This window comes from Pristis pectinata, chromosome 1 (assembly GCF_009764475.1).
Source record: "Pristis pectinata isolate sPriPec2 chromosome 1, sPriPec2.1.pri, whole genome shotgun sequence".
NCBI classification, from domain to species: Eukaryota; Metazoa; Chordata; class Chondrichthyes; order Rhinopristiformes; family Pristidae; genus Pristis; species Pristis pectinata.
This window is the reverse complement of record NC_067405.1, coordinates 25,836,132-25,861,195: the sequence shown is the minus strand read 5'-3', so window position 1 is coordinate 25,861,195 and position 25,064 is coordinate 25,836,132. Positions and strand designations below refer to the sequence as shown.

The 25,064-nt window shown below is 39.1% G+C and overlaps 1 protein-coding gene across 1 annotated transcript in view; it reads right to left on the bottom strand.

The window, feature by feature from the left end:
• Positions 1-25,064, bottom strand: part of LOC127583300 (low-density lipoprotein receptor-related protein 1-like) — a 1,307,163-nt gene that overhangs the window by 309,002 nt on the left and 973,097 nt on the right. The window contains exons 34-35 of the mRNA XM_052039177.1: positions 20,186-20,311; positions 19,015-19,146 (exon numbers count right to left, since the gene is read on the bottom strand). Of these exons, the coding sequence (XP_051895137.1) occupies positions 19,015-19,146; positions 20,186-20,311 (258 nt within the window). The remainder of the gene's footprint in view (positions 1-19,014; positions 19,147-20,185; positions 20,312-25,064) is intronic.

The following is a 25,064-nucleotide window of genomic DNA, read 5'->3' as shown; positions in this document are numbered from 1 at the left end:
CGTGAGGATACAGCGCATGTTGATAAGGCTGCAGAAGTATGGTTTGAAGATGATCTACACACCTGGAAAATATATGTTTGCTGTTGATGTGCTGTCTCAAGCAGTCGACAACACAGAAAATAGTGACCAACAGGTTAATGCAGATATACAGGCCTATGTTGACATGATTGTCACCTCTCTTCCAGTAGCTATGTTTGCGAGGCATGGAGTTCCATGTGAAGTAGTATCAGACAACAGTCCACAGTCGAGCTGTGAATTTGAATCCTTTGCCAATGTTTGGTGGTTTTGACATATAACCTCAAGCCCAAATCACCCAAAATCTAATGGCTTAGCAGAGAGTTCAGTTAAGGTGGTGAAGGGCCTCATAAAGAAAGCGCAAGATGGACGAGAGGATTTCCACAGAAGTCTAATGATTTACAGAAGTGCGGTCACTGCAGAACAGCCTTTCACCAGCCCAAATGCTGATGGGTCGACGCATATGCACTAACCTTCCAATACATGAACCTGTTAACATCTGAAGGAGCACAGAAGGTCAAACAGACTAAAGAGGAAGGGAAAGAAAAAATAGAATCTTAACAAGAAAGCGAAAAGGCTACCAGTCCTGAAGCCTGCGAATCCGAGATCATGATTCTGGCACATGGTCCATGCAAGGAGTTGTGCAAGAGGAAGTAAATCCACATTCATACCAGATCCAGATGGAGCGAGGGACACCTCTGAGGAGGAACCACGTGGATTTACGACCACAAGCTCCAACCCCTGGCTGTGACCCGTCCCTTGTCAGTGCACCAAAGGGGCCAGCATATGGAGAAAATGAACATGTGGACCAGAGTTCCCAGGAAAACACCAATGCAGCAAATGAAAGCAACACACCTACGAAAACAAGTACCAGACCAAAAAGGACCGTAAAGCCACCTCAGAGACTGCTTGAAAGCTGCTGAGTGGACAAGGGTTCTTGGCAGGTTTATAAGGACAAAGTATTGTGTTTGTTTTTCTTTAAAGGGGGAAGATGTATTATTATATAGTTATAATTAAGAACTACAGTTCCCAGTAGGCAATGCAAGGGGTCATATGGGAGAACAGGAAGTGGCTGTGAAAGATCAGGGAAGCAAGCCAGCCTGTTGTTGTTGTTGTTTTAATAAATGTTCAGATGTGAAACCCATGCGAAGTTTGTCTCTTGATGAAAAACAAACATAACACCAGCCTCTACTCCTTGACATCAAGTGCAGGTTCTGGGGTTGGCTTCAATCCAGCAGCAAGAACAGAGGCTGCCAGCATTATTGCATAAACCCACATATTGTTGGCATTGACCTCTATGGTAAAACAAGGTGAATTTTTATGCAACAGCAGTAAGCTTCCGGCTTCAGTACAAACCACAAATACAATCCCTCCAGAGCACTGATGGAAAAATCACTTACTTTGATGTATTTAGCACCAACCATTATGGCATCTAGATAGCTTTTATTGATATTTAGGTGATTGTGTTAGGCTTCATTCTCAGTACAGAGGCCAGAAAGACAGATGCACGATATGCAAGATTATCTCTGTCTTTCTTTCTCCAACCAACTCATCAATGAACACCATCAAACTGTGTATATAAAAAGGTATCATTATTTCCTCTCAAACACTCAACACAATCTCAATACCAAAGTTCTGCTAAAGAAAACACAGATGGCTAGAGCTTCCTAGTCAAGGAAGGACTTTGGTTGATGAGGACATGGAATTCTATGAAGAAAACATGTGCTGAGCTGGATTACGAGTTGCATAGTGTCTGCTGGGAATTACAACCTATGACAATAGACATGAGAATATTATGGTTTGCTTTGAATCATAGAATCATAGAACAGTACAGCACAATACAGGCCCTTCGGCCCACAATGTTGTGCCGATGTTTAAACCTCGCCTAAGACAATCTAACCCCTTCCTCCCACATATCCCTCTATCTTAAATTCCTCCATATGCTTATCTGGCAGTCTCTTGAATTTGACCAATGTACCTGTCTCCACCACTACCCCAGGCAGTGCATTCCATGCCCCAACCACTCTCTGGGTAAAAAACCTTCCTCTGATATCTCCCTTGAATTTCCCACCCATTACTTTAAAGCCATGCTCTCTTGTATTGAGCATTGGTGCCCTGGGAAAGAGGCACTGGCTGTCTTCTCTATCTATTCCTCTTAATATTTTGTACACCTCTATCATGTCTCCCCGCATCCTCCTTCTCTCCAAAGAGTAAAGCCCTAGCTCCCTTAGTCTCTCCTCATAATGCATACTCTCCAAACCAGGCAGCATCCTGGTAAATCTCCTCAAATTAAGCCACCAAGTATAGTCAGGTGGGAATAGTAAATTATGGAGGAGGACCCATCCTGGCAACAACAACCCCTGCTGTTCTCTTCCAGATTGGATGAGGACAAAGTTGGAAACAAATTAATAGCAAGTATAATCTATCTTTCACGTTGTTTGTTTAACTTTCATAAGATAAATGCAGATACAAATATTGCGCCATAGAAACACAGCACAGAAAGAAACTATTTGGCCCACTATGCCCATGCTGGTTCTTTGAAAGAACAGTCATGCATAACCCACTTCTCTACTTTTTGTCCATAGTGATAAGTTCCTCACCCTCAATTAACTATCAACTCCCATTCACATTTATTTATTGATCTGTTCCACTGTCTTTTGAGGTAGAATAATTATCCATCTCACCTTAACTGGCAATGATTCTTCCCTGCAGTTTTAGCACTCAACTTAATTGTATTTATATTGTGAATAGGTATGAGGAGTGTCATGTCAAATCAGATTGAAATAAATCCCTTTGCTGAAATAGCAATGGATTGAATTTCATTGGTGAAATGTCACTTGAGGAAAAATAGGAGGACAGGCTTTGCAAAATAAAACTGAAGGATGGTAAAAATAGAATAAAATCAGATTAAATTATTAAAAGAAGAGAAAAAGAAAGACTTTACCATAACAATACTGATACATTATTCCCACCAATGTGGAATTATGCTGAGCAGATATTAAATCTTTCTCAAAAGTAGTGACAACTATGGAGTACAACAACTTTAACCACACATAGCAGACCAAAATGTTTCAAGCTGGGGTGAATGATGATGTAGCTGATGTTTAGTGAGCATGTGTTTGCTAGCAACATTGTACTTGTCAACACTTATGGTAAATCCAGCAAACATGCATATTTTCCATACAACATAATTTGCTGCATTGATCCAACAATTTTATAATATCCAATGCTGTGCAGCACAAAATACTGTCTGGTGTCACAAATATGCTCAGAAGAGTTTAATGTTCTTGAACTAATCTGGTGATTTTATCTATATTAATCACAAAGCAGCAAAAATATAATCATCACTTCTGTTTGCCATAATATGAAGTGATTTTCTTTAATGTTACTCACAAAATAGAACATCATTTCCTGACTAAGAACAGAGAATGTTGCTGCATGCCACATCTGTAGAGAGGGGAAAAGAGTTGATGTTTTGGGTTGATGACCTTCCCTTAGAGCGAATGGAATGTCATCCATCTGAAACATTAAACATTTACATGTTTTTTTTCCCTATTCACAGACTCAGGTTGACCAACATTTTCTGTTTAGATTTCAGAATTTCAGAAGATTATTATGTAACTGTGACAAAGGTGTCAGGAATGGCCTCATTAGATAACCACCGCCCAAAGCACACATTATATCTGACTTGATTAATCAACAAAACATAAAGCAAGCTAATGTTTGTTTATTCAGCATGATAAATATAATGAAACAAACATGACAATAAATGATAAGCACTACCAAAGTTGTTATTGGAAAAAAGCCTTTTATAGAAAATACAATACTGCTGAAGTTGCTGACTTTGCAGTATTGTTTGACAAATTACAGAACTATATTCAGAGGATGATATGGTTAAAACGTCATGAAAATGCTCCATGGTTCCAAATAACTATTGCTTCATCATAACAAACTTCACTCCTGAATAACCCCACAGTGATGGGCAACTGTGAATTGTCAATTCTAATTGTGATTATTTCCCTTGTGAATGTCACTAAAAAGTACACCACTTTAACAGACATGTGACAAAGTATATTTCCCAGATACTCTTTTAATGGCAAGGTGCAACTAAACCATTTTGGATTATGAATATTAACATCCTGCACGAACACATTAACAGAATATCACATATGCATCCATTCACTTGCAATCTTATATGATTCTGTGCACTTGGTATGATTCAAGATGAACAGGACATGAATCATTTCCTGTTTCAATTCATATATAAGCTGTACAACAAAAGGATGTGTTGGCTATTTGGAAATGGAATTGGTTTATTATTGTCACAAGTACCGAGGTATAGTGAAAAAATTTTGCATAACGTTCATACAGATTAATGCATTACACAGTGCATTGAGGTATTACAAGGTAAGACAATAACAGAATGCAAAATAAAGTGTAACAGCTACAGAGAAAGTGCAGAGCAGGTAGACAATAAGGTGCAAGGTCATAATGAGGCAGATTGTGAGGTCAAGAGTCCATTTTATCGTACTAGGGAACCATTCAATAGCTTATAACGGTGGGATAGAAGCTGTCCTTGAGCCTGCTAGTACATGCTTTTAGGCTTTTGTATCTTCTGCCTGATGGGAGAGGGGAGGAGAGAGAAAGCCCAGGGTGGGTGGGGGCTTTGATTATGTTGGCTGCTTTACCGAGGCAACGAGAAGTATAGACAGAGTCCAAGGAGGGCAGACTGGTTTCCGTGATCTGCTGAACTGTGTCCACAATGCTCTGCAGTTTCTTGCAGTCATGGGCAGAGCAGTTGCCATACCAACCCATGATGCACCCAAATAGGATGTTTGGTGCATTGATAAAAATTGGTGAGGGTCGATGGGGACATGCCAAATTTCTTTAGCCTCCTGAGGAAGTAGAGGCACTGGTGAGTTTTCTTGGTTGTGGTATCTACGTGGTTGGACCAGGGCAGGCTATCAGTGATGTTCACTCCTAGGAACTTTAAGCTCTCAGCTCTCAACCTAAGCACTGTTGATGTAGACAGGAGTATGTGTACTGCCCCACTTCCTGAAGTCAATGACCAGCTCTTTGGTTTTGCTGACATTGAGGGAAAGGTTGTTGTCATGACACCATGTTACTAAGTTCTCTGTCTCCTTCCTGTACTCAGACTCATTGTTATTTGAGATCCAGACCACTCCAGTGGTATCATCTGCAAATGTGTAAGTGGAGTTAGAGCAGAATCTGGCCACGCAGTCGTGAGTCTATGGGGAGTAGAGTAAGGGGCTGAGGACGCAGACATGATTTCTCTTTCATTCAGTTGAATGTTTCTGTTGTACAACAGCTTGCATTCATTTAGCAACTTTATCAAAGAAAACAACATGAAGATATTTAATAAACGTGTTGTCAAACAAAATTTGGCAATAACCCACAGAAATAAATATTTGAGTAGATGGTTAAAAGCCTAGCCAAAGGTTTCAAGAGGGTCCAAGTGAGGAAAGAGAGGTTAAACATTGTGAGATTCAGTGAGAAAGTTTCAGAGCTCAGGGTCTCAGTGAGTGAAAACACAGCCACAATATCACAGTGATGATATGGAAGATGTCAAGATGAAGAGGAGGCCTGTACATCTGGGGGATTTTACAGATGCAAAGACAATCAAAGTCATCAATGAATTTGAAAACAAATACAAGAAATATTACAATTAAACTGGAGTTTAGAAGGATGAGAGGGGATTTCATTGAAACCTACCAAATATTGAAAGGCCTTGGTAAAGTGAATGTGGAGAAGATGTTTCCAGTAGGGGAGAGTCTAGGACCAGAGGGCACAGCCTCAGAAATAGAAGGATGTCTCCTTAGAACAGAGATGAAGAGGAATTTTTTTAGCCAGAGGGTGGTGAATTTGTGAAATTCATTTCCACAGATGGCTGTGGAGGCCAAGTCATTGGATATATTTAAAGCAGACATTGATTAGTAAGGGCATTAAAGGTTATGGGGAGAAGGCAGGAGAATGGTCTTGAGAGGGAAAAATAAATCAGCCATAATCAAATGGCGGAGCAGAATTGATGGGCCGAATGTCCTAATTCTGCTCCTATGTTTTATGGCCTTATGGTCCAAGCTGCTGTTTATTTGGGAGCCAATTTAGGAACCAAGTTAGCACAAAAGTAATGGATAAATAGGATGATACCAAACAGTACAAATTGGTCAAGGACAATGGGGCTTCAGATGATCTCAAATTTATTGGGTGCAGAACACAGAAAGCCATCGCTATGTCAGAATGGTCAATTTTAGACAGGTACAGATGAAGGTTTCAGCAACAGAAGTAGGGTTAGGGAGCTGGAAGCAGGACACCTCAGCATCAAGAATCACACTGGGTTCAGAATTGAGCATTTCCCTCAGATGATCATGGAGTCATTATCTCGGGAAGAGTCTGCAGAAGGGGCTGAAGTCAAATTTAGTTGGAACTAATTTCAAATTTATTTTTGGATGAAAATTTAAGGGACAGTGGAGGTATAAAGAGAGCTGGAAGTATGATTGAATGGCTTGTTTGTTGTGTAAAAGTGGAAATTGATGCAGTGTTTTCAAAGTCTAGCCATGAGGGGCTGTGGATGGATGAGAAACAAAATAGATTTAATGATAGATCATTGGGTGATACCAAAAATACTGATATGGAAGTGAGAATTACTGCTGGTAATTATTTGGCCACCACTGCAAACATAAGAATAGTTGTCAGTGATATAATATTATTTCTCATCTACATACTGTATATTGCGGACATGCTTTGCATTTTTATAAGTCACAAGGATGTTCCTTCATTCTGTCACTCACTATTTTAGTTTTTCATGTGGCGATGTTTCATAGTTCATTGCTTAGATTAGAACTGTGGTTCTATTGGCTTGCTATATACGTATATGCACTGTGTACTTTCTATTTTTCTTCCAAGGGACTCTAATTCTGTGTGTGTAACACATTGCATTGGCAAAATCTGATCAGTAACATGGGAATTCAAAGTGATGCACATCTATAATGATAGGGTTTCTCAAACCAAACAAATTAAAGAAGAGAAACAATATAGCTGTCATCTGTGTCTGGGTAGAAATGAAATAACATAAAAAATATCCTGGCCATGGAATCCATTTCTGTATGTCTGTGAAGGTAAGTAGAGTGAGTATAATTATGTGTTGCTATTCCAATCTTTTATATATGGAAGATGAGTTATTTGAATTCCCCATGTCATTCATGTAGTAAATAAAGGCTTAGTGTTATCAATGCCTCACTTGTCAGTCTTTTTCTGTAGTGATGATGATAGTTTGGCATGAAGTGTGGTAGTCCTTTAATGGCTGCATTTTACTTGTGCTTAAGAGGACATATAAGTGAACAGATGCACAATAATTTACTCTTGACAATAACTACATATTGAATGCAAAAGGATATGTTGTAATCTTGCAATGTTTGATTCCTACCAGAAGAGTTAGATATTTGCAGAGTGTGAAAGTGTTTCTACCACATCCCTTCAACCGCCCCCGATCTCCATCGCCTCCCATTTTCCTTTGCTTGGTGGAGCACTTGCTGGTTAGAGAGGTTATGCTAAAGCAGAAGCCTTGACTCACAGGACAAGTGACCAGATCATACAAAGAAATAACAGAAGGGAAAAATGATGTGATATTTCCCCAGATTAAAATAACTATAGAAAAGCCATCTTTTGTTGTCATCATAACTGTAAAAAGTAGACCATTTTAACAGACATGCATCATACACCATTTTAGTAAACATGTGACAAAGTATATTTCCATTATACCCTTTCAATGGAAAGATGTATCAAAACCACTTTTGGATTATGAATATCAACTTACATATCACCATTGTAACATCATGTATGTCCATAAACTGTTAAGTGAAACTGTTTATTTAATGTTGGTCACATGGTTGGCTACTGAAACACTATTTGGACCAAGCTACCGTATAGATTCGACAACCACAATAAACAGTTGTGTGTCTTGATGGTCCAGTTAGTGATAACTACACCAGTATAGAAATGGTGATGAAAACAGATTACGTGCAATCTGAAAACTGTAGGAAGTAAGATAAGATTTCTTTATTAGTCACATGTACATCGAAACACACAGTGAAATGCATCTTCTGTGTTGAGCGTTCTGGGGGCAGCCCGGTTCCAGCGCCAACATAGCATGCCCACAACCTCCCAACCTGTACGTCTTTGGAATGTGGGAGGAAACCGGAGCACCCGGAGGAAACCCATGCAGACATGGGGAGAACGTACAAACTCCTTTCAGACAGCAGCCGGAATTGAACCCGGGTCGCTGGCGCTGTAAAGCATTACGCTAACTGCTACACTACTGTTCCTGCTCAATTGCTTTCGAAATACTGTAATAAATATGCAGTAATATACAAAATACAAAAACTGAAAAGGGAGATGAGAAAGTGATGGCAGAATCAGCATAAATGGGACATTGTGGAAACCTGATAAATATGATGAAAACACGAAAAGCATTCATTGTTTACCTGGAATGCTTGGGTATGTTCTTCAAAGCCAAAAACATCAAAAGGACCACAGGAGAAAAGAATAAAGAATAAAGAATGAAATGCTGTGAATCATGAGCAGAAGAAAGCCACATTATTAGTATAACTGGGTTTGGACATTTAAGTGACACCAGCTATTTTGTTGGAAACACTGTGAATAATGTTCTATTTGATAAAATATTTGCAATGTTAAACACACATTTCAACACAATCCCCAATCCTGCTAAGTGCATCCTGTTAACTAAGAGCAATTACCCACTGTGCACATACTCTAATAGAGCACTGGGAGAGGAAAGGTATTGCTGTTCAGGATGATAGGAAAATTGAGCTGCAATAATTGTAGCAGACCACACCTGGAGAAAGGGCATTGGGCATGGACTAAATTGGAATGCTTGGGGCTAGTATATTCTGTTTGATCTCTTGATCTCCTTGGAGCAGATGACAAAGAGACACTTTGTTCTCTTTTCACTCAAGAATTACTTTTCAGCCATTGTTTCAGCATACAAAAGTGAAGCAAAAAGGTGAGAGAATTGGAGAAGAGAGACAGACACCAAGTAATCCAATGTTACAAATCAAAATGGAAAGTTGATGGAAGGATCAGTAGCAAAACTACAAGCTGACACTAGGACAGGGCTTGGCTATAAGAAAGGTACTCACCACAGATGCCATGGAAGACACAAAGGGCAGGAGCATGGAAATATTTTTTTTTTGATATTTTGTTTTGATATGTAAACACCATAAATGAATTTGCAGGACTAATGAAGGCATTGAATAATTTCTTTCACTGAAAAGGAAATTCTTGATGGTGATGTGTGGATTGGACCTCACAGGAAATTTGTTTGCACAGACTGTGGGGCAAGTAGAATGTGCAATAGAGTTCAGTAGGAATAACTACTGAAACAGGTGGTTAGACTTGACAAAGTTCTCAGCGAGAGAAGCTTTGTAGGTGACAGAAAGCAGGAGAAATGCAGACATTGTTTGGCAAATATCTTCCATATGCAGCGATGCAGGAGAGTCCCAAAATACTCACATTTTCAATGATATTATTGCTCCGATGGCTCAAAATTGCACGGAACCGCATATATTAAATTTGACAGTGAAAAGTGCGTAGAAGCAACACAGAAACGGAAACAAATCACTGAGATTGGAAGTTGATCCATTCCTGTTGACTCCACCAGTGACAAGGGTCTATTCGGTACAAAATTGTGACTAAGATTACATGGGCCCCATTTACATGTTTGACAGCCTGGCATGTTTTACTATATAAATATAGGTTTTGTTAAGGGTCATCAGAGATTAAATTACCAAAGAATGGTGAGAAACACAAACACAAAGTTCCTCCAGAAGGTTGTTTGTTGCTCCAAGGAAGTCACCAAGCCAGAAGATTCAAGGGTAGAAAGTTAGCATCATTAGTAGATGACACATAAGCACTTGTTCATATCACCCTTCAAGAAACAGATGCCATGGAGAATAAGGTGGATGTGGATGCCTTCGGTGGCTTACTTTAATTTTACAAGTTTTGAGAATATTACTCTACACTAAGGCAGTATCTAGTATAGGAACTAAATCAATTCCAAGGCCAACTTTGAGAAAATCTTATAATATTAAGAAACCCATGATTGTATGTGTATAATTCTTGAATATAGCTATGATTACCATTTATTAACATGATCATCTGTTTGTACAGTTATTTTTTTCTCAATGTGTGGTTTATGCCTACTAGCTGCTAAGGACAATTGTTACCTTAAGGTTGATAGGTGGCCACTATCTTAAGAGACTCTGTCGTATGGTTACCTAATGTAAAGCAGTCTCATTTTGACTACCACAATGTACACATGCTCCTTTGCGTTGAGCGAAAGCGATACACAGCTACACACACACACAGAAAAGCTCACAGTACAGTACATTTATTTATCAATATTGATCTCAGAATTGGTATGGTGAGCAAACATCTTCTGCAGAAAAATTATTACAAATTAAATTAATTAGCACAATCTTGTTCATTTTCTCAGAATTTCTCCTCAACCACTGATAAGATCATTAGACTTCATCATCACTTTCCATTTTTCTTCAGGGGGTTGGTACATGGAGTGGGGAATCATAATGAAACATTTTTTCCAAGTTTTTCATTCAAATTTCAGCTGACACAGCTACTCAAGATTCAAAGCTTTAGGCAACTTTGGAGTAAATTTTGAGACCCCAAAGCAGCTACCCAGTTCATTGATATCTTGTTGGACAACTCTTACTATTCAAAACAAACTCCCAGCTGATTGGGCCTGACAGTGGGAACTTAGCAAAAGGCACATAGCAGAAAATTATGCAGTTGTCATCCCTTAACAGGCTGCAAGTAATATTTAATAAAATGTATTGAACTAAGTGGCTATATATAAAGTCAAAGATTGGTTCAGTCTTTCAAAGAACTGCACATAAATGAAGTATACTTACTAGTTTTTTTTTAAAGGATGAAATGACTGAAATGAGTGGAAAGATAAACAGTCTCATTCAAGCAACAAAATAAAGAGGCAGGAAAGGAGATCATGAGCAAGTGAGGAGATGTGGCAAAATGAATAAATTGATCGCCATGTTTGACCTACTAGAATAATTTTCCCAAAATGGGCTCACCAAAGACTGCTACAAATCCAGTAAGAGATACAAACAAGCATCTACAGTTCATACACAGATGTGGATACTCATATTTTTTTCTCACAGTTCCTTTACAACACAGGAGGAGGTCATTATGCCCATTGACTCCATGCTGGCTCTCAGAGCAATCTCACCAATTCCATTCCCCAATTATTTCCCTGTCACCTATTCTTTTTCACATGCTAGGCCCATCAACTCCCCACTGATTCTTCTACCACACACCTATATGAAGAGTAATTTACAGTGGCCAATTAACTTACTAATCAGCAATTCTTTGAGATGTGGAAGGAAACCAGAGCACTCAGGGGAAATCCACATGGTCACAGGGAGAACCCCCCACAACACTCTATGCAAAAAGATGCATTTCACTGTGTGTATCAAAGTACATGTGACGAACAAAGAAATCTTATCTTATCTTAAATACTCCAAACAGACAGCACCAAAGGTCAGGATCAAATCTGGATCTGCAACTGTGAGGTAGTGGCACTATCTGCTATGCCACTGTGTTGGATAAAATGTGGTTAACACATGCTTGAAACAGCAATTGACATGTAAAGTTAATATTTGTCAAAAGAATATTATTTATTTTGATTTGGTTTGATGAAAGAATTGCCAGTTTGGTGCTCCATGGTTTCTGTCACACAGCCGAATAGGTGTAAAGAATTAGGAAATACTCCAGATTAAGACTGTTTAAGGGTCCCAGACAATGCCCAGTTTAACTGCTGGTTGAATTGTTTGGCTATTGCTTTGCTTCTGCCTGATTTGGCACTTTCTGTCGATGCTTCTCATTCCAAAAGTTTATGGTGCGGTGGTTCAGTAGATGTTGAATTTCATTTACTGCATCTTGTCTGAACTGTGTTTAATTCAAGTATATCCTCTTTAAATATGGAAATCAAAAATGTATGTGGCACTCCAGGTGCAGTCTCACTAATGCCCTGTAGAATTATAGCAAGATTTCCCATCCCTTTCTACTCCAAACATCTTGCAATATAGAACACCCTTGCATTGGCTTTGTTAATGACATGCTGTGCCTTTCTGTGCTTCATGTATGAGGACATTCAGTTCTTTCTATACCACAGCATTCTATTGTCTCTCTCTATTTAAAAATAAATATTCTGCTTTTTTCTTCTTCCCGGCAATGCATTTCTCCACATCACACTTTCTCTGCCAAACGTATGTCCACTCTCGTAACTTAACTGTATCTTTATCCAGATCTCGCTTCCTGTAACTTGCTTCATACTTATCTATCCATTCTCAAAGATCTGTAATAAATCTGTCAAATACAATTTTCTGATATTCAAACCATGCTGACTCTGTTTAATTGTATTGTAATTTTCTCTTTGTCCTGCTCCTATTTTCTTAATAATAGATTTCAGCATTTGTCCAATGACAGATATCAGGCTAAATGGCCAATTGCTTCCTGCTTTCTGTATCCCTCCTTTCTCCTCTGGCAATTCCATGGCATTACCAGTTTTCTGATCTGTGAGGATCTTTCCAGAATTTTGTAACATAACAACCACAGCACACATTATTCCTGTGCCAATTCTTTTAAGATCTTCAAATCCATCTTTATACCTTTGTAATTAATTTATATTTCAGACACAAATTTCTGATATATGATCCTTAACTATGAGATCACCAATTATTCCTACCTCATGAGATAGGACCAGATTTATAATAGCTTGTTGCCCTTTGGTTTGACACTATTGACCCTATTGTTTTGGAAAACTATCCCAAATACACTCTACAAACTCATTCTCAGTATTTAGCAATTTGGTTTGTCCAATCCATATGAAGATGAAATTCACTCATGATTATGGTGATACTTTACTTGTAAGTCTCTGTTATTTCTTGATTTATAATCTGCATTGCTACCATCATGAGGCTCATTTCCCAGCTAAGTAGAATCTATATCTTAGTCTTGTGAGCCAGTTTAGTCTCTGATGTCTATATTGATCTCAACTTTCATTATCAGAACTACTCCAGCACCTTTTCATTTCTGCCTATGTCAATCACACCAGAACACTTAGTTTACAGGACTGGTCACTTAGCACCCATATCTTTGTGATGACTATAAGATCATATCCATTTATTTCATTTAGCCATCAATTCTCTACTGGATGCAGTGTGTTTTCCCTGTTGCAAAGGAACAGCTTCTTTTCCCCATGACTGGCATGGCCCCATGGATTGAACCCCACTTTACCCATAACAATCTCTGATTTGGGATGCAAGGTGAATACTTCTGCAGTAGTACATTGCACAGGACTAGCTCCATTACATTTCATTAAATAAGGATTTGCCAAAATGTGCATTTGATTTGTCACCAAAGAAAGATTTCACAGGGACTTTGAAGAAGACAAGTAATAGTTATTCCAATTAAATAATTTAAACTTCATCTGAAATGCTTTCACACTGTAGTTAAACTTCTCTCGCAGTTCATTGAGGCAAATGCATTCACGACAAATTGATTAGACACCAATCACACAGCTAAGCAATTTACTTACATTTCTGAACAAGATTTATGAATTCAAATTCTGCACAGGAACTTTTTGTGCTCAAGGCACCTGCTATTAATCCAAGAGTTCAAAAGAATTAAATAAGAGAATCTGTATTCAATTTCTGCTTTCTTAATCAGGATTCACAGCCAAGGTCATTTGAACTACAAAGGTGCTTCTGCTAACTAACTAGCAAAAGTTAATTTAAACCAGTTGCAGAATGCAAAATGGCCTCTGGACTTGACTATATTCCTTCATCATGCTCAAACTTTGTGCCCAAGCATCCAAGTGTTCTTTCATGTCGTTAACAGGAAAAAAAATCCCATCAAGCTGTCACAATTAAAATATCTGCTGGGAAGATCTGTAGTATGAGAAAATTTGAATATTTTAAGTTTTCAGTGTCTACGTGCATCATACTTATTAATGCAAGGTGTGTTATGAGAATGAAATTATAAAGTGTGACTACAGATGCAATTCCAAGTTGGTTAAAAGGTCTTGTCACTAAGTATGTTACCAGAGAGAAAGCACATCAGAAATGCAAAATATTGACATATGCATGAATCACTCCAGGTGAATCTTTGATATTTGAAAATGCCAGAGTATTCCAAATGAATAACTCGTTGACAGGAACAATATCTCAGCAACTTCATTATTGAGGTGCCATTGTAGTGAATGAATAGGACAGGTGTAAGGATGGATAGTAAACATAAAAGGATGAGCAGCATAGAGAGACAATTTTTTAAATAAATAAATACAATGAAAGGATGTGCTTACTGTATTTTAGTTAATTAGCAGTCATTAGTGTCTGTAGGATAATAGAGATAGACAGGGCAATGTAAACTCTCTCCTGTACCCCCTGAAGGAAGGATTCAGAGATTATGCAGACCCCATGTTTACCACAAATATAACAAAGACCAGCAAATCTTCCTTGGGAGGAAAGTGGAAGTGAAGAAAGACAGTCTGCTCCTGTGCAGCACTAAGTAATGGCAAGGCAGCACATTCCATCACCACAGTACAGGCCCTGTTGGAGGCAACACTACAAGGCACAGGGTGATCATGAACTCTTCTCAACCTGATTGGCTTTGTGTTGATAAGAGTATGTCTGTACATTGGGTAAAAATATTGTAAGATGTTGTACTTTTGTCTCTGATTATGCACAAAACAGTCATAATCTGTACAATCAGGGAGAAAGCATGAACCATTTTCTCCCATTTGTAAGTGTAAGATCAATTGAAATAAATATGCTTCTAATTAATCTGAATAATGGGCAATGTGAGTGACTCTTTTCACCACAACGATATCACATAACCAACAAGATGATAGAAGGAGAAGATGATAAACATTGATTTTTAGTAGTAAATCCTATATTTCTAAGGGGGCCCAGGTTCCAAATCTGCAATGATTTTTCAAACTCTGCAATAAACTGGACACACCAGTCTGTTCAACAGAATTGTTTCTCTTCCAGATGATTCCATTTTTCAGGAACAACTTTCTCCTTTCAATTTTCCAACTGTTGATACCCATTGAGGAGACTACATTTTCCTGCATCCATTAATTTTAATGAAAAGTAGGCATGAACATTAAGCAGGAGTATTTATACTTCCCATGGGGTCACAAGGAAAAGCAATAAACTTGCCAAAAGACTATTTTGAGTTTCTGGATCTTAAATGGTTGAAGATTTCAAGCTGAGATGTAGTGGGATCTTCGTGTCCGAGCAAAGGTTCATATGCAAGTACAATTAAATAGGAAAAGCAGCAGAGAATTATTGTCTATTTCTAGGGGAATTGAATAAAAAAGTAGAGAGATTATGCTTCATTATATAGGGCAACACTAAGACCATATCTAGTGCACTGGGTACATTATTTGACTCCTTAATTAAGGAAGGATGCTAATTCATTGAAAGTAGTTCAAAGAAAGTTTACTCGGTGTGTTGTCTTATGACAGAATGTTGTACTGGCTAGGCTTGTGTCTGCTGGAGTTTAGAACAGTCAGAGGGAACAATTAAAACATTTATGATGCTTCGCAGCCTTTATAGGGTACATGTGGAGAGAATATTTCCTCGTAGGAAAACAAGGCACCATTGTTTCAAAAGAGGAAGTCACCCATTTAAAACAGAGATAAGGCAAAATATTTTCTCTCAGAGGACTGAACATCTTTGAAAATCTCTTCTTCAAAGGTCAGTGAAAACAGAATTGTTGTATATCTTGAAGACAGTGGTAGATAGACACTAGAACATTGGAGGTAGATGGAAATGTAGAGTTGAGCCTACATTCAGATTAACTATGATCTTATTAAAAAGTGGAGCAGGCTTAACGGGCCAGGCAGCCTTTTCCTGCTCATTCATTTGCATGCTAACGCTGCTCTACACCTAATTCCTCTTCTTGAGTTGAAAATAATGGAAAGTAAGTGGGAGATTGGGACTGATTGGAATGCTCTGAGACCTGGAACAGACTCAATGGACTGAATAGCCTCCTCCTATTCATGAGGAAATATGGGGAAATTGTTGACTGGATGCAATGATATATTACCATAGATAAATTAGGATCTTATCAGTTTAATTGCTTATCCAGAATCAATTGTAATTGATTTCAATTCATTTTACACTTGCAAATGGGAGAAGATGGTTCACACTTTCTCCCCGATTATACATTTTTATGCGTAATCAGAGACAAAGGTATAACACCTCACAATATTTTCATCCAATGTACAGATGTACTCTTATCAGAACAAAGCCTGTCAGGTTGAGAAGAGCTCATGATCACCCCGTGCCTTGCAGTGCTGCCTCCAAAAGGGCCTGTACATGGTGTTTTGGTGGGGAAGTAATTGGAAATATTTTGTGGCCACACGTGTGACTTCATATGCTGCCCCCACATTCACACAGAGAATGAAACTTGCCAAAGCATTCAGATACAAATTCTGCATGCTCGTTGCATGCACAATGCCCCCCTCCCCCACAAATATATAAAGAGAGATATCTTCTTGGTTGGAGAATCATTAGAAATTATTTATCCAATCACAATGAATTTCCAGCAGGAAACTATTACTGTCCCACAGTTCCTGCCCATATTTACTTTATTTGTGTGCAGAGGGATGGGGGAAAAAACACATGAAGATGCATGGGCTCAGTGTGCAAACTGACCTCAGACGTCATAATCTGAGGTCCTTGCTTGAGAGTTGTTCAGAGACTGTCAGCAGCCAAGGACCTTTGAACAAATTTTAACTGTCTTTCACAGACAGGAACATCAAAAAAACTATTGCAGAAGGATGGAATGTAAAATATACTGAGGCCTGAACAGTTGTCAGCAAGCTCTGTCCTGTGGAACTGAGAGATTACCAGTCAACTTGATTCAGCCCAATATACTTAGCTCTGTTGACAACCCCAAAGGATAATGGTTGAGGGGACCTCTGTGACTGGTAGGTCATTTACAGTGGGGCCCCACAGGGCTCACTAGGTCCCTTGATTTTGCAGTGCCTATTAATAAGGTAGAATTAAATGTAAGGGGTGTGATTAGGAAGTTTAAAGACAATATGAAAATTGACCCTGTGATTAACAGTGAGGAGCTGAGCTTCAGCAGAGTATATCAGTAAAATGGGCAATTGGGTTGAAAATTTAACCTAGAGGTAAACCAGGGAATGGAATTGATAATAATGGGAGGATATTGAGTGGAATGGAGAAGCAGAAGGTCCTTGGAGTATATGATCACAAATCCTTAAGTGCAACAGGATAAGGTAGATAAAAATGATACTTTCCTGATTAGTCAAGGCATAGAATATAATAGGAGGGATTTCATGGTAGAATTTGATCCAACATTAGACCACAATGTGACTACTATTTATAATTCTGGTCACCACGTCATGGGAAAGATATGATCATAATGGAAGGGGTGAAGAAGGGATTTACAAGAATTTTGTCAGGACCGTAACAGCGAGGAAAGATTGGATGAGCTGGCACTGTTCACTTTGGAACAAAGGTGACTGAGGTGATACTTAATTAATGTATTGGGGCTAAGACAGAGTAAAAAGGAACAACAAATTCTCCAAAGCAAAAGGATCAAAAAACAAAAGGCAAAGATTTAAAATAATTGCTGCAAGGATTTGAGGGGATACAAGATTTATTCAGCTAGAGAATCAGAATCAGTTTATTACACTGACTTATATGTCATGAAATTTGTTGTTTTGTGGCAGCAGTACAATGCAAAGACATAAAATTATAATAAATTACAAAATAAATAAATAGTGCTTAAAAAAAGGATAATTGAACTACTATTTATGAATGTTTTGTTGGAGGGAAAAGCCCTCATCACATTTATAAATTATTTTGATGTTCATTTGAAGACCTATAACATACAGGGCTATGGACCTAATTTTGGAAGGTGGGATTGTGCTGGGTAATTCGACATTGATTGGGATGAGCAGCCTGGGCTGAATAGCCCTTTCGTTTTGTAATTTTCTTTGATATTATGATTTCTTCATTGCTTTGGAGTCCAAGTGAGAAAATAGAAATGGAATGCTTCCTAACTAAGTCAGCAATACCTGCTGTTAAAATATTATGTTTCAAAACAAATAAACTCTGAACCTTGATGTATCAGCAGCCTGTCAGTTACTTTTGTCTGTGTGGTACCTTTGACTATCTTTACGGCACTGTGTATCTACTTACTTCCCCATCAAAATGTCAAAGATTCTGGCAGTCCCAGTATAAAGGTTATTTATTGGGTTCCGTATGTTGTTCTGTACAATCAGTCCTGACTGATATGTTTCATGACCAATGCTGGCCATGCTTTTATTGGCAATTCTGAGGCAAATAGAGAGGTAATATATAGGCAGGTTGAAATAACAGGGCACACACTTAAATGAATGTCAGAACAAGTGTATGCACAAGATGATAAGCAATACTTTCAAGATATTGTTTACTTGTTTAATTTACTTTCAGGTCAGTCAAGGATTTTGACCCCATGTTCAAACAAGGAGAAATAACCATCCAGTGAATAATAACATTAGTGGCATTCTCAGTCAATACATCAATCAAAGAGCTACTTATTAACAACTCTTGTCACATACAACACATTCAAACAAGCATTTGTCCAGCCAACTGCTCTTGATTTATTTTTGTGTTGCTTTGATTTGTTGAAATACGAGATGACTACATTTAGAAAAGAAAATGAAACAAAACCAAAAGGATATACCGAATACTTATTCAAAAATATCATTGCTTCAGGATAGTCTAACCTGTGACTTAATATGAACAAAAGTCATTAAGTCCAATGTTGTTATGTTAATCTAGGTCCAGTGAATAAGAATTCATTAACACTTTAAACACTGACAAATGTGGAAGAGAAACAAACCTGCGTGAAAGTCTATTCCTACTGTGAGCGATATCCCAGATATCGGCAGCAAAGCATCTGATCTATCATTGGGTTCAAGTGGTATTCCTCGGATTTCTTCATGAACAGAATACATCAGGAAGGATCCAAAACCTGACAAATACGTTTGCTCACGTTATTTTCTTGGAATATGTAAATGAGAAAGCAAGCTCCCATTTAGCAATTAGCTTCACTGTTTTTACTTTGATAATATTGCATTCAGCATCATTTCTGATGAGACCTCGCCAGATATGAAACAACATTCAAGCAGAAACAATTCAAAGCATTGAATGACAACATTTATTCAGTTTTAACCCGCTAATATAATGATGTGTGATGCAATGAGCTTCATGTTTACCATGGGTTTGAATCATGGGTTTGGTCAGGGGGAACAAAAGAATGATTATTTTAATAATACAAAAAGTTTATCACAAGATAATTTATAAAATGTATGCTTTCAAAGATCAAAAGTACGAATGTTCGGATTATTCTTATATATTAGTAAGGATGTACTGTCATCTGCAGTGACGACAAAGCTGGCCTATTAGAACCTTCAATGATTAATTTCAATTGCCTCAAATGAAAGAGCAATTGAATGGAAAGCTCCACATAGTTGTCTAAAGGTCAACAGTGAAGGACCAGGTTACCAACCACAAGTATCATCTTTCATAATAGGAATGTACAGATCCAATAAAAGGAGAAAAATACAACTGCAAAAATATCTACTGCTAGGTAATCAACAGAATCTAAAGTGTTTCATTCTGACATTTTAAAGCAAACCATTTTAATAACAATATGGCAGTTTAGAAATGAATCTCTAGTGAAGTAAATATCTCCATCTGAATACCAGAATCAGGTCTGTTCTGCTACTTTAAATATGTTCAGCTGCATGTACTCAACATACTTTAAAGCCGAGCTCTCCACACAGATCATTAAAAAGGTACTAAACATTCATCTTGTGGCAATCTGGACCTATCTTTCCATTGGGTTTTAGGAATGGTTGTCTATTCCAGATTGCAAAGCAAAATGGCATCAAGCAGACATGAATCACTCTAAAGCTGGTTTCACATGACCAGAACAAGAAAGTAAAAGCATATTTGAACATCACCAACTTGAACAAGAGTTGGTTCATTCAATTGATGATAACACTTACCTGCACATGACATTTTGTCTCTGTGTAGTCGATAGCCCACAGTGCACTTGCATGTTATTCTTGTTTCTGAGACTGGCAGACAGAGCTGGGAGCAGCCACCGTTGTTAACACTGCACAAATTAGTACCTAAATGGGGAATATAAAATCAGTTCTCGGGAACCTACAACCACTTCAGTTAGCTATCTTCTATGAATAATGAGACTCCCCTTGACTGTACAGTGATGTGTGTCAAAATGATTGATGAAAATAACTGTATTTGAAGCAGGAACAGAAATTTCCACGTGCAGGAGCTCAGAAAAGCACACTTTGTTAGAATAATGGAAAATTAAATCAAACCACAGTAATGGCATCAGTCTATCTGTTGTTAAAATTTATGATGATTTTCCTGCTGTAGTTATGCTCTTTTTGTTGCATGTTAGCCCTTCTTCCTCATAATATAAATTGTTGTAGAGGTAAGAAAGGTTTAGTTCTCATCAGATACATAAAAACGAGCAAACTGGTGCAATGAGTAAAGTTGTGGGGAATAACATTTCATATAACTATCCAAAGGTGTGTCCAAAATATATTTATATTGGAGTTAGGTCTCTGCATAAAAAAGCCTTCTGTGATCCCTGATGACAGGTGACTGAGCTGAGAGAACATAAGAACATAAGAAATAGGAGCCTACTCCGCCATTCAGTAAGATCATGGCTGATCTGTCCGTGGACTCAGATCCACCTACCTGTCTTTTCCCCATAACCCTTAATTCTCACACTATGCAAAAATCTATCTAACAGTGTCTTAATTTTAATGAGGTAATCTCCACTGCTTCCCTGGGCAGCAAATTCCACAGATTCACTACTCCCTGGGAAAAGCAGTTCCTCCTCATCTCCATCCTAAATCTATTCCCCAAATCTTGAAGCTATGCCCCCGAGTTCTTGTCTCACCTACCAGTGGAAACAACCTTCCTACCTCTACCTTATCTATCCCTTTCATAATTTTATACGTTTCTATAAGATCCCCTCTCATTCATCAGAATTCCAGCATGCATAGTCCCAGACGCCTCAATCTTTCCTCATAGGCTAACCCCCTCATCTCTGGAATCAACCTTGTGAACCTCCTCTGCACCACCTCCAAGGCCAATATATCTTTCCTCAAGTAAGGAGACCAGAACTGCATGCAGTACTCCAGGTGCGGCCTCACCAGTACCCTGTACAGTTGCAGCATAACCTCCCTGTTCTTAAATTCAATCCCTCCAGCAATGAAGGCCAACATTCCATTTGCCTTCTTGATATTCTGTTGGACCTACAAACCAACCTTTTGCGATTCATGCACGAGCACTCCCAAGTACCTCTGCACAACAGCATGCTGAAATCTTTCACCATTTAAGTAATAATCTGATCTTCTATTTTTCCTTCCAAAGTGGATGACCTTGCATTTACCAACATTATACTCCATCTGCCAGACTCTTGCCCCACTCACTTAACCTATCTATATCTCTCTGCAGACTCTCCACATCCTCTGCACAATTTGCTGATGTTATTTCAGATTCCAGCATTCATGGTATTTTACCTTTGAGAAACTTGGGCCAATTCTTACAGTTGAACTAGAACCGAGAAACTTTCTAAATTGGATCGGTAATTGGCGCAGAATGACAAAAGGAGATTGTTATCGAAACTCAGCTCACAAAACAACAACTTCATTTTTTTTAAGTTTGTGACAATTTCTGTTCTATTGTCTTAACCTTTCATTCAATGTGGTGACACAAACGTGTCTTAAGCATAGCTGAGGCAGGATGGTTTGCCCAGTCAATATCTAGGGCCATGCAGTAATAATAAACGTTACAGTTATAACAAACCTTCATTGCTTTACCCTGATTCATTCTGTTTCCTACCAAAAGCAAATGAAGCTTCCTTTAAATAAAAGGCATAAATACTTGGAAAAGCACTAAATTGATTCTCCGATAATCAAGCATTCTTGGGACTGATAGATTTTCCAGACTATTGGATGTTATTCCTTTTAATATTACAACATACTTTCAATTCACTTTTTTTTTAAGATCTTACACAGAAGTGCAATCAAATGAATTTCTGTCATTAATCTGCATTGAGGGCTCCAGTTTCCCTGCTTCCAGAAATTTGTGCCCATCCCAAAACTTAGCTCCTGCATTGTACTTCACAAGCAAAACAAAACTGTTGGAGGAACTCAGTAGGTCAGGCAGTATCTGTGGAGGGAAATGGACAGTTGACGTGTCAGATTGAGACCCTTCACCTCGACTGGATGATAGAGGGGAGATAGCCAACATGAGGATGTGAGGGGAAAAGTTGAAGCAAGAGTTGGCAATTGATAGGTGGATCCAGGTGAGGAATGGCAGTAAGCAGATGGAGGAGGGAAGAGTGGAAATAGTGACAGAGTCTGGGAGGTAATATGTGGAAACAACAAAGGGCTGCAGATGATGTATCTGAAAGGAAAGGAAGGTGGAGCACATAACCAGAGAAGGTGGGGTGAGTAGATAAGAATGGTCAGGGAGGGGACCCAGTGGGATGAGTGAGTGGGTGATGCGCAGATGGAGTTCGTGGAGGAGGGGTAAAACACAGGATGAAAGGGGGCCAGTGGGGGCTGGGGTGGGTGTCGAAGTGTGCCTATGTAACAGTCTTTTAAATTTCCCCATTATATCAGCCTCCACCACCACTCCTGGTAGTGCATTCCAGGCACCCACCACTCCCTGTGTAAAAAACCTACCTCTGACATCTCCCCTCAGCTTTCCTCCTCTGACCTTAAACTGAAATCCTGTGGTATTGGCCATTGCCGCCCTGGGGAAAAGGTGCTGGCTGTCCACTCTATCTATACCCTTCATAATCTTATACACCTCTGTCAATTTGCCTCTCATCCTCCGTCATTCCAAAGACAAAACCTGAGCTCACTCAATCTTTCCTCATAAGACATGTTCCCTAATCCAGGCAGCATCCTGGTAGATCTCTTCTGCACCCTCTCCAAAGCTTCCACATCCTTCCTATAATGAAGCAACCAGAACTGAACACAATACTCCAAGTGTAGTCTAACTGGAGTTGTATAGAGCTGCAACGTTACCTTGTGGCTCTTGAACTCAATACCCCGACTAATAAAGACCAGCAGACCACACGCCTTCTTAAACACCCTGTTAGCTTGCACAGCCTTTGAGGGATCTATGGATTTGGACCCCAAGATCCCTCTGTTTCTCCACACTACTAAAAATTCTGCCATTAATCTTGTACTCCACCTTCAAACGTTTGTTCTTCCAAACTGTATCACTTCACATTTTCCAGATTGAACTCCATCTGCCACTTCTCCACCCAACTCTGCATCTTGTCTATATACCGTTGTAACCTATGACAATCTTCGACATTATTCACAACACCCCCAACCTTTGTATCATCTGCAAACTTACTAACCTATCCTTCCACTACTTCATCCAAGTCATTTATAAAAATCATAAAGAGTAGGGGTCCCAGAACAGATCCTTGCAGAACACCACCAGTCATCGACCTCCAGGCAGAATACTCTCCACCTACTACCACCCTCTGCCTTCTGTGGGCGAGCCAATTCCAAATCCACATGGTCAAGTCTCCATGGATCTCATGCCTCATGACTTTCTGGATGAGCCTACCACAGGGAACCTTGTCAAACACCTTACTAAAGTCCATAAATACAACATCCACCGCTCTACCTTCATCTATTTGTTTTGTCACCTCCTCGAAAAAGTCAATTAGGCTCATGAGGCATGACCTGCCCCTCACAAAGTCATGCTGACTATCCCTAATCAGCTTATGCTTCTCCAAATACTCATAAATAGTGTCCCTAAGAATCCTCTCCAACAGCTTGCCCAATACTGATGCAAGACTCATTGGTCTATAATTCCCAGGATTATTCCTATTTCCTTTCTTGAACAATGGAACAACATTTGCCATCCTCCAATCCTCTGGTATCACTCCTGTGGCCAGGGAGGGTGCAAATATCACCTTCAATGCCCCACAATCTCTTTCCTCGCTTCCCATAGTAACTTGGGGTATATCCCATCCAGCCCTGCGGACTTATCTATCATAATATTTTTCAGAAGCTCCAACAATGCCTCTTACTTAACCTGAACATGCTCCAGCACATTATTCTGTTCTACACTGACCTCACATTCATCAAAGTCCCACTCCCTAGTGAACACTGAAGCAAACTATTCATTAAGGACTTCCCCTATCTCCTCCACCTCCAAGCACGTTTCCCCCTTTATCCCTGAGCAGTCCTACCCTCACTCTCGTCATCCTCCTGTTCTTCACATATGTGAGTCATATGTATGCGTTACTTGGTGAGTCACTTAATTCGACTCACCGAGGCCTTCTCATGTCCCCTTCTAGCTCTCCTAAGTCCCTTCTTAAGCTCCTTCTTGGCTATCTCATAATTCTCAAGATCCCTACCTGATTTTTGCTTCCTAAACCTTAAGTATGCTTCCCTCTTCCTCTTGACTAAATGTTTCACCTCATGGTTCCATTACCCAACCATCCTTTCCCTGTCTCAGTGGGACAAACCTATCCAGAACCCCATGCAAGTATTCCCTAAACAGCCTCCACATTTGTGCTGTGCATTTCCCTGAGAGTATCTGTTCCCAATTTATGCTCCCAAGTTCCTGCGTAATACCATTGTAGTTAGCCCTCCCCCAATTAAAAGTGTTCCTATATCGTCTGATTTCATTTGCTCACTACTGGTGGCTGAATGTTCAGACTTCAATTCCAGCATCTGGAATTCCCTCCTAAGCCTCCCTTCCTCCATTGATGTCTTTATCAGGAATTTGGTCATCTGCCTCAATGGCTTCTTATGTGACCTACTGTCAATTTGTCTGATAACCCTTCTGTGAAGAGCCTTGAGATATTAC